At 47.3% G+C, this 10,927-nt stretch overlaps 1 protein-coding gene across 1 annotated transcript; it reads right to left on the bottom strand.

Annotated features, from left to right (window-relative positions):
* Positions 1 to 1,459: 1,459 nt before the first annotated feature.
* Positions 1,460 to 10,635, bottom strand: CETP (cholesteryl ester transfer protein, plasma). The gene is made up of 16 exons (XM_010024877.1): positions 10,509 to 10,635; positions 9,359 to 9,479; positions 8,282 to 8,416; positions 7,689 to 7,759; positions 6,780 to 6,867; positions 6,583 to 6,652; positions 6,245 to 6,305; positions 5,194 to 5,285; positions 4,747 to 4,926; positions 4,313 to 4,363; positions 3,811 to 3,978; positions 2,377 to 2,444; positions 2,210 to 2,252; positions 2,055 to 2,124; positions 1,631 to 1,716; positions 1,460 to 1,534 (listed from the first exon to the last, which is right to left on the bottom strand). The coding sequence occupies exons 1-16, from the start codon at positions 10,633 to 10,635 to the stop codon at positions 1,460 to 1,462; spliced, it is 1,506 nt and encodes a 501-aa protein (XP_010023179.1).
* Between the last annotated feature and the right edge of the window lie 292 nt (positions 10,636 to 10,927).

The raw sequence follows: 10,927 nt of genomic DNA, 5'->3' as shown, positions 1-10,927 counted from the left end.
ACTTGACAGGCTTGACAGAAGCCAGAATTCAGCAGGCATGGCCATGCAGAGAGGGGAAGTGTAACCTTAGCATCAGTGGCTTTAGAGCAAGAGGGAGCACAGACAAACCCTTAGCTGGTACTGAAAAAGCTGGCAGAGACGATGTGGGGACAGGGTGGTAAGGGAGGTGGGAAGTTGCCCACTGCACCAGGACTTCTTCAAGGCTACTGCTGGCCTCACCATGGTGTCACGTATTTCACAGTGGCACTTGCAGTGTCATGGACATGGCTGGTTAAGGCTTAGCAAGATAAACCTTCCTTGGCTGCCATGCAGCAACCTGTAACCTCAGCCCACTCTGCATGCCCCAGACTTCTCCACCAGCCTTGACATGAAGTCCACTGAAGAGATGTTAAACCCAGCTGTCGTGTGGAGCAGGAACCACTGGGTGTCTGGTTCCACAGGGAGGACACCCATGGCAGTGCAGAAGGAGCAACCACTCTGCCCTGGGAGCTCAAGAAAACAAGGCCATCCTGCTGCCAGCCTCACAGGGCAATTTGCAGGAGCCCCATCTGTAATACAGCTTTGTGTGGGAGGAGAACATCATCCTCTGCCTTTGTTAACGTGACCACCACTACAGCCTTAGGTGTGTTGTCTAAGATCTCTTCGAAGTGAAGAGACAAATATAAAACAAGGAAGCATGAATTAGTACAGGAAAATAACAGACACTTCAGATAGATAATTGCACTGTAGCAGGAAGGAAGAGGAACCTGCTGTCTATCTGGACTCCTGCACTTTCTCTTATAATCTTTTCGTCTTCCTTATAATTTTTATTTTTCTTTTGCTTTTCTCAAGTTTGTTCCCATCATCTCAACAACACGGGCATCACAATTTACCTGGAGCTCTACACGGAGTCTACAGGCTCTGTAAAGAAAGCACCCAGTTGCGAAATCTGCGTTAAAGTACTGCACTGTCAATTCGCACCCATTTACATTTCTTCAGCCATACCCATGGCTTTTAGTATAAATGGTTCTGAGTTACTTGGAGTTTGGTAATGTCATTTGAGTTGTCAATATCAGGAGCTTCTTGGCTCATGGTAAAAATGAAACCCAGGATCAACACAATAGATGCTGTATTTCCAAAACATAACAACAAAGATGCCAAAAGGTGAGTAAAGCCCATTTCTGCTGCCTCCCAAGTGCTAACACAGAGCCTGTGCACTTCAAGAGTCCAACCCTTACTCCTGAGGACACAAGTCCTTAAAGATCCTGGAAAAGTAATGTGGATAGAAATGCAGAATTCAAGATCTTTGCAGAGGAAAGGCTCTATGGAAGTACAATCGCACAGAAACTGGAGCATTCATTAGGAAAAGGCAACAAAATTAAACTGACACTGATTTAAATCAGCTCATATTTTAATTGGTTCACACACGATCTTTCTGTTTGTACACAAGTTCCTGGGCTCCTTTAAGAAGAGATCAGCTCTATAATCTATTCTGAAGAAAATCAAGAAGCAAATGATTCGGGAAGCTAAAGTCAAGTTGTACAATTATGTATCCCTAAAAAGGGAGGAGAAAAGAGAAAAGTATTGTATTAGTTTATGTCACACTCCCAAGAAGGGCTTTGAGAGCCAGGTATTTCTGAACTCTGCTTACCTTTCTTGTGATGATCTCAGGATTTCTGATCTCAAATAGATGAAGCCCTTTGCTGTTCATCAGTGAAGTCAAAGCTGGTTCGATCCCTGTGGAATCAGTAAACCCATCCAGTTACAGGTAACAGCGTCCTGGCTTGCTGCTCATCATGTACTGCTACCTTTTCTGCCTCTTGCCAAAAGCTAGTTGTGCCTCAATGCCCCATAAATTCAAGCCTGACAGAAGACTCACTTTTCCTTTGTCCCAGTCATTTACAAAGGGTTCTCCATTCCCCAAGTGAATCCAGCAGAAATTTGCCTCAGTAATGTGGTCCCACCAAGCTGTCAGGGTTATTTTATTGATGTATTTTTTAATACTTAGGTTTAGGAGATCTGGTGTTAGACACTTTAATGGAGTAGGCTGGCAATTCCCCAAAGGGAAAACTCACTTGAAATCACTTCTGGGATCCCAACAACTGATATCATTGTCTGCAGGAAGTTTCTTATGGATGGGTCATTCTGAAAGCCAGAAAATTCATACAAAAAGGTTTTAAATACATCGTTCTGCCACAGATGGGCTAGAGAACACTTTCTTAGGACTCACCTCACTTGGATCAGCTGTGCAGTTAAAGACTTTAAACTCTATCCTGAAGGGAAGGAAAAAAAGGAGAGAGGGGAAGTCCCTAAGGGCTGCAGAGATCTTCTTTCCGTGCTGCTCTCAGATACAGGCTGAGAGAGACAGAGAAACCCCCCAGAGACCACAGTACCAACCTGGATTCCAAAGGGTGCAAAATGAGTTTCTTTTCTGCATAGGTAGCTTGGATGGTGACCGTGATTTCCTGCACAAAGATGAACAGCAGGGTTGAGACATGGCTCATCTTGCCTTACAGCAGCGAGTTGCATTTGGTCATTCTGGTTTACTTTCTATGACCCAGAGTTCAACATCCTTCTGGCTTTACCTCCAGATATTACTAGAGAAGGTCAGCATTTTCCTTCTCTCTTTGCATGCAGTGAACTCCCTCCTGATGCCCACAGCCTCAGCCTGTGGTGTTCTAGACTGGCTTATCTACAGGACTGATGTATTTACCATTTTGTGAACCAAATCCTGCATATGCAGGAAGGAAATGGTTACATAGAGTGGTGTTTCCCAATGACCATCCAGCTCAACATGAAAAATCATCAGACTTGATGTGGAGAGAACAGCCAGGGATACCACAAGTAGCCTTTCTATAGTATTTGCATTTATAACTAAACTAAAAAAGAAAGCAATCTCTGAATTCTGGCCATTTAGGCTCATTTTCTTGTTTCCGCCTGTATGCAAACGTTCATTTAAAAGGAGCATTTTGTGATCCAGGAGGCTGGCAGGTCAGGAGCAGACCACATCCGGAGAGCCACATTTTTGGGCACCACCTCTAGTCCAGTAGTTTCCTACCAGAAATTAGTTTCAAGAGATCACCTGGAGCACAAAGACCAGCCAAGCCTGTTTCCCTGGAACACCCTGCTAGTGTGGGATGCTTGCAGAGGGCAGGAGGGAACTGTACTCAATTACAGTTTAACCCTTTAAACTGAAGAGGCTGGTCTACCCTAGGCAGGGATTTGCTTTTATGCAGTGCTTAGTGTTTGTACCAGCCCATAATTACAAGGCTGGACAGACATACTGCTTTCTTGTGATGTTACCCATGACAGCAAGGCTGTTGGATTTCTTTTTTCTGCCTCCTTAGATTCAGTATAAAGGAGTAGAGGGTAAAACACAGTGTAATCAGGAACTTTCATAAAGGCATACATAGCAGACAAGGTTATATTTTGAGCTTCACGTTCTCCAGAGCTGTACCTTCATGTCAGAATCACCCATCCTCTAAGTGGGGGCCAGAGCTAGAATTTGGGAATGAGGTGGTTACAAAATAAATACATTCCCGTGGTGCCTTCATTCTCACTTAAAATACCTTAGCTAAAGGGTTTCACTGTGACTGGTACAGGTTAATGGGGGCTCATCAGAGCATTCTGCTGCTTTTACCACCTTGCACACCAGTGATGGGCTAGCCTAATACAGGAGGCCTTGAGCCAGCATGATTGGTATCATCATTCCCAGCTCTAGATGTTAAGGGAAGAGAGGGAGTGTTAAAAGGAACTGACATGCTTTCTCCACCTCCCACGGTTTACCCACCCTTCTGAAGGTCTTCACAGTCAGGAGAAGCAAGAACTGACCTTCTCCATGTACAGAACCATCAGGGACTCTTCTCCTGCAGAAAGGGTGCTGACCTCCACTGCTACCAAGGACTTCACGACTGTCCCTTCAGGCTGGACAGAGATTTGGGGATGGGCAAGACTCCACACCTTGGCCACAGAATCATTATAGGAGGTGCCTTGAAAAATCTGGTCAAGAAAGGAGCAACAGAAGAGTCATGCTTTTTCCCAGTTTCACGCCAATTTGCCACACAAGTGCATCCCTTTTGTAGTCTCCAATTTTTCCTCCAGCTCACACAAGCCCAATAATTCAGCTGGGTTGGAGGGAAGCTGTGCCAGCTTGGATGGTGAAGAAATCCTCCTTGCAAAACACACAGTTTCTCTATCAGTCCCTGGTATTCCCCATCAGGCTCACCCAAGATTCAAGTTGTCAAGGGAAGGATACTGTTGTTAAGGTGCAGCAGAATCTATTTGAAAAGTTCTTCATTTGACATAAAATGCTGTGAATAAGACCAAAATTTACCATCTGCACTGCATTCCGCTGTGCTTCCGTGTCTTCCATTTCAAACAGCACCTTCAGAAACAAAGCAGAAACAGGTTGTAGAAAAGCAAAAGAGCAGGTTGTGGTCAGCCCTGATGCAGACTGGATGGCCAGAGTGGCTTGTGACCAGGTCAGAGGCATGGCTGAATTACCCCTGAACTCACCCGTTGGCTACCTCAGTACTCTTACAGAAAGCCACATCACTTTGCAGTTCAGAAGGCAAGTTTTCTACCAGCTGGTGTTTCTGCTGTAAGGGATAACACTGCCTCGTAGCACATTCTTGCTAAGAATGCACAAATCTCCAACCAGGATCACATGTAGTGACTGACTACAGATTTCTGTCTTCTACAGAAACTAACCCTCACAAAAAAAAAACAAAACCAAACACGGCAAGAAGGGAACCACCCTGAAATCACCTGCAACTCCTCTCCTCTGATGGTCAATTCCAGACGGTTATCTAAGAAAGCTGCTGAAGCCAAAGAGTTGAGGATGTGTTCTGACAGCCAGAAGTAAAGCATCCGGGACTCAGTCAGCAGTGACGGGGAGAAAACAGAGTCAGTGAAGACATTGGAGTAGTTCTTGTACAGGACAAGGCCCTTTAAAGGGAAGCAAGCATGTTGGCCTCCACAAGCAGCCAGCAGACAGGACAAGGTGTCAATACCTGCATTCCATTGCAAGGCGAAGGCTGTACTCGGGGCAGAGCATGAGCTGTGTGCCCAGGCAAAGGGCTGGCATCAGCCCACGCTGCAAATACAGATGCAGCCCATGCTCTGCATGGCAGCAAAGGACCAGCCTCTTGCAGCCCTCCTGCGAGCATTATCCCCAGAAAACCCTTGGTTACTGAGCAGCATGAGTTACTTTACCTTGTGGTGGGATTCTAGGTAATTTGCTTTTATTAAAGGAACTGATGCAAGGGAGATATCAACACTGATACCTTCATCCCGGACAAAATTTTCTGCAGGAAGAAAACACCAAAACCTTTCACCAGAAATGTGACTGTGGGCACAGCATGTGGCAGTCACTTTTAGGACTTGCTGCAGAAGGTGACTGGGAGTTACAAAAGGACACAGAGATGACTCTTCATTAGGGACTGTAGTGACAGGACAAGGGGCAATGGGTTTAAACTTAAACAGGGGAGATATAGGTATAATGAAGAAATTTTTTACAGTGGGAGTGATGAGACATTGGAACACGTTGCCCAGGGAAGTTGTGACTGCACCATCCCTGGCAGTGTTCAAGGCCAGGTTGGATGGGGCTTGGAGCAACCTGGTCTAGTGGAAGGTGTCCCTGCCCCTAGCAGAGGGTTGGAACTGGATGAGCTTTATAAGGTCTTTTCCAATCCAAACCATTCTAGGATTCTATGATGGGACTAAGGGATCCCACTCCTTTGGGTGCTAGCGCTGGATCCTGCTATTGCGCAATGACTCCCTTTGAAATAGCGGGAACTACTCTCAGTTCTACATTCCTTTTTTTTTTTTTTTTTCCATTCCGTATCCTTTTCCCTGATACTTGGGACTGGGAACCATGGGAAAATCATCAGCAGGCATATACAGATGCTATAATATCTCACCCCAATACTCCAATGCATGTTACTGTGCTAGCTAACATCAGTCCTTCTGTAGCAATTCTGCACCTCTGGTCATTATATGATGAAGGAGAAATACCTCATGAACTGAGGTATTTCATGTCTTTGAACCAGTGCAGTCACCCTTAAAAATCAACCTGATACAGAAAAATTCAAACCAGAACTTTGCCAAGGTTTATGTTGCGTTTGTCTAAGGGCTTGGGATCCCACATACAGTTTCAAAGGATTTTTTTGGTGGATGTAGCTACTGCCCTGCTGGGGCTTAAGCATTAGAAGTTGCATTAAAAGTTGCACATAAAAAAGAAAGCAGAAAACCCAAGGATATTTACCTGCTAAATCATGTACAAAATTTGCCAGCACCTGGGCAAGAAAATGTATTTCGTTGCACACCTGCAAGAGGAAAAGGAGAGGGGTTCGGCTTGTGGAGCACAGTGGGGCCTCATGGTGAGACCTGCGGACCGTTCTTCAGTCCGGCAGCATCCAAGATCCCAGTGTCAGTACAACCTATGACCCCCATCCAAGCTGGGGTGAGTACAGGTTTTGCGGATTCTATTTATTTGTGTTATTTTTGCAAGCACTAAAATGCTATTGTTATTATGGCATACATGAACAGAGGAGTGTGTAGCAAACTGACCTTTCTCCATCCACAGGCAGTGTCTGATCTTACCTCGCTCTTGAGAACGAACTTCAAAGTGAAGGAGATGAAATCCGTGAAGAGCTGCTTCAGCCAGCCTGGTCTGCACAGAACATGAGCATGGTCCGAGACCACACAGCAGTCCCCAGGGTGAGTGATGCTTGGGCTGAAGCACCTGGGGGCCAGCAGCTGGGCAAGTGCTGCCCAACTTTGAAGGGGGACAGACTCACTCCTTGTCTCCTTGCAGGTGAAGTGTGAGTTTGTGGAAAGTCAGGTAGCAGTCCGATGCATCGGCAGCCACTTGGTCCTTCTGGCACACTGCATGGGATGAAAGAGAAAAGAAAAAACAGCTAATTTGCTATCGAGATGAGGAGGACAAGTGTACTTTGCAGACCCTGCAGACCTGGAGCAGGGCATCACTGCAGAGGGGCAGCCAGAGTCTCCCACACCTCCCGGACCATGTTTCCAAAAGATTCAGGACCCTACAAAGCTGAGGCTGATGAGGCTACCTTGGACCTGGATGAAGGGTTTCTGCTCACAGCTCCAGCAGACCTAGGGTACCAGGCACCCTTCTTTACACTTCATTTGGATACCAGTTCCTATCATGAGGAACTTTGTTGTCTCCTAACATCACCCAGGAGAACCTAGGCAGTATGTACAACCCACAGACCAGAGCGCAGAGGGAGTTAAATTGTATTGAAAAACATTAGGAAATTGCAGTATACTGTCATCGAGATCTTCATTCTGCTCTCCCCCTGGACCTTACCAGGAAAATGTATTTTGAGGCAGGTAAAAGGTATTTTGAGGCCCATGTGATAACCCACATCCCTCTTATCCTTTATGGGAGGTTTGCCTCTGTCCCTTTCTAGTCTAGGTCTCTTGACTTTCGCAAGGAATAGGCTTCGCAGAAATTTTTTATAGCAGTTTCCTCTGCTTGATCCATTAAAACTACGAGGTCATTGAGGGCTATGTGGTCTCCTGTCCTGTATGCACAGGGTGGCAGAGACCCACATGAGGCTCCAGCTGCCACCCAGTCCCCACAGACATGAGCGGAGCTGGCCACCTGCTCCTTCCTGCAGCTCTGAAGGAAGCACACACACCAAGACCCTTGCAGCCTGTGATCCCCAGCTGTTACTTACTCAGTTTAATGTTTATCTGGAGGTCAATGGAAGACTCGATTTCAAAATCAACTGAATGAAAAAGCTGCAAACTGTAATGGCAGAAGAGAGAACATTTAGCAACCTGAATGCTTAATGGGATGCATCTTCGCCCTGACCCCCTGACAGCCACAGGATGGGTTTTATGACACTTTTCACATCAGTCACATCAGTGTAAAACCCCAACATGGAGCAGTACATTCAGATACTCTGGCTTTAAATCGTTGCAAACCACTGCCTTAGGAGCACTCAGGAGACCAGGAGCGTTAAACCTCTTTTTTCCACCACTCAAAGTATATAGAGCAGCAAAGGGGAGGGAAGAACTTGTATGCTTTGGCCGTTTGTCTCCTCATGGGTGATGGTGAGGACAGAAAGGCAAAAGGCAGGGTGAGAAGAGCAGTGATGGGGCTAAGCAGCACTTAGAGCATATAAAACCTTGTCTCATGTAGGCAGTAAGCAGTGCTGCCATCCAAGAGAGCCTGAGGAGTGCAGCCCCTCCACAGCAACGCATATATGTGGCAGCAGCAGAAGAGGGGGCCATGGTGTTTGATAGCAGCCAGCCCCCAGGTACTTACAACCAGGCCCCAGCATAGCCATAGTTTAGGGTCCCTTTGAAGAAGGCTGTCACATTTTTAATGGCAATGTGAATGGCATCGTTCTCCTTGAGCTCCACCTCACTCTGCTCAATAGACAAGTCATTTACTCGTATGCTGGAAAAAACAGAAACGTGGTTTGTCACCAACCCCAAGGCTGTTTTCTGTGACCAGCGAGACAAGTTTGCCACTGAGGACTTGGGATCCCTGAGAGGCCCCTGCCAACCCTGCACTTTGGAGCTTTTCCAAATTACAGGGGTGGAGCCATGCACAAGGACAACAGTGATTTTGTTCAGCCTTGGTGCACTGCTGCTCCCCAGCGATGGTCAGGGATGAGGCAAAGGGAGTGATTTAAGCAGGAAACAGAGCACTGTGGTGCAGAAACAGCCTGTTTTCACAGAAACCCAGCCTGGTTCGGGTTGGAAGGGACCTTAAAGCTCATCCAGTTCCAAACCCATACCAATGGCAGGGACATCTTCCACTAGAACAGGTTGCTCCAAGCCCAGTCCAAGCTGGCCTTGAACACTGCCAGGGATGGGGCAGCCACAACTTCTCTGGGCAACCTGTGCCAGGTCCTCAGCACCCTCACAGGGAAGAACTTCTTCCTAAAATCTCATCTCAATTTCCCCTCTGTCAGGTTAAAGCCATTCCCCCTTGTCCTGTCCCTACAGGCTCTTCCCAAAGCCCCTCTCCAGTTTACTTGTAGCCCCTTTAGGTGCTGGAGCTGCTCTAAGATCACCCCAGAGCCTTCTCTCTTCCAGGCCGAACAAGCCCAGCTCTCTCAGCATGTTTCATTGCAGTGCTCTGTGTTCACTGCAGACACAGCAGGAAATCCTTCCTGTGTTTGCACCAGTGCATTTGTTAGCCCAAATAATACATCAGCAGCCTAAACCTCAACGTACAAATTGTCTGCAAGGTGCAGATCAGAAAGTGCTTCTGTCCCAGTTCAGACCTTTGCTTTCACCAGGAATTGCTGGACCAAAGCTCCCCCCAAGGCCAGTTCATGTTCCCCTCTGTCAGCCCACATCTCCCTGGGCACAGGGATGCAGAGACACTCACTTGGTCAGCCCATAAGCCACCTTGCCGAGGAGCCGCATGGACCTTTCCCCGGTGATATTTGGGAATTTGGCATTTCTGAATGCTGCTTGAATGACCTGTGCTGTTTCCTGGTTCACTGTTGGAAGAAAAGTGCAAAGATACTAAACTGCAACCTGTCCTGGCTGCAAAGCCAAGTCCGCACCCTGGATTCAAGCACCACGGAAGAGTTTCCATCAAGGCATTCCCATTAGATTAAGGAACCACTAGAAGTAGTTTCAGAGCATACTAAAGACAAAAACAACCCCAAACCTGACTTTAAGAGCTGGGGACAGCTGGGGACAGCCATGTGTGGGCTGGGCAGTCACCAGCCAGACTGCGCCCGGAGAATCAAGCCCCACTTTCACACACTTCATTTGCACCTTAGGGTGGACTTTGAAAAGGTTGAAGGTCTCTCATCCTTACACTGCACTTTTGTGCACAACCTTACACTGTTGACGTTTTCACCCTGCTGCTTTCCTTTGTTGCTGCTTACTTGTATTGCAGCCAGCTGTTGGGTCTCCAAAGGAAAACTTCTGAGATTCAAGTTTCTGTACCCATTTTTCTAATGTTATCCAGACAATTCCAGCCTCCGCAACAGGTGCAAGCTTGTACTGGATTTCTTCCTTCCAGAAATACCCTCTCTGAGTTTGGCCGAGCATCCTTCTCTGCATGTCCCACTGTTGGAGGGGATGGGACAGAGCTGCTCCCACCCTTTGTGCAAGCACTAATTATTCTCTTTCCATCTGCAGACCTCCCAGAGCCTTGCACAGAAACCCCAGCAGCAGAGAACCCTTGCTTCTCCCCTTCTGTGCTCCCAGCCCAAGTGAAGTGAGAAATCAAACATACATTTGCTCTAGCTCTTCCATCACACCAGCCTCCAGTGAATAACACTGCTAAAGGTTTGGGCTGTGGAGAGGGCTTTGGGATTGTTTTCTAGCTCCTTTAAGAAGTTGTGCCTATTGAGTTCAGGTGCCCATGCTTTAACCCATGCTCCCAGGCAGGTATTAACATATCTTATGGGATAAACAGTTTCCACAAGAGCCAGGGAAGCAAGAAACATGCTCCCTTGGCTGCTCTATCGCTAATTTGTAGTGGGGAGTGGAGAAGCGCAGCCCATACTTCAGGCACTTACACAGCAACGCTGCAGGCTTGGTCATCCTGCAGACAATCCCCGTGACGCTGTAAGGGAAGGGCCCAAACTCGCAGGCTGCCGACACATGGACGAGCACTACCAAGATCCTGAAGGTCCCCAGCCTCATCCTGCCAGCCCAGAGCTTCTTCAGCTAGAGCGGAGAGCGCTAACAAGACCGACTGCTTCTTGACTGTGGCAAAGGCTGCTTTCATACCTCCAAGCAGTGCTCATTCGAAGCAGGACATGACCTGCTTCCTCTGGTTATCAAAACTCATCACACATTTCCTAATCTTCCTATAGTTTCCTTAACACTCTTCAAGTTGCACGCTGCCTTCCTCCCACAGCAGGCACTTGGGCTGCAGGACTTGGCACTCCTGCCAAGACTGCTTTAACTCAGGACATGCACACATCAAAGCGAG

This window comes from Nestor notabilis, unplaced genomic scaffold (genome assembly GCF_000696875.1).
Source record: "Nestor notabilis isolate BGI_N333 unplaced genomic scaffold, ASM69687v1 scaffold12152, whole genome shotgun sequence".
Classification (NCBI taxonomy): Eukaryota; Metazoa; Chordata; class Aves; order Psittaciformes; family Psittacidae; genus Nestor; species Nestor notabilis.
The sequence above is the reverse complement of the archived record's forward strand: the minus strand, read 5'-3'. Positions and strand labels throughout refer to the sequence as shown.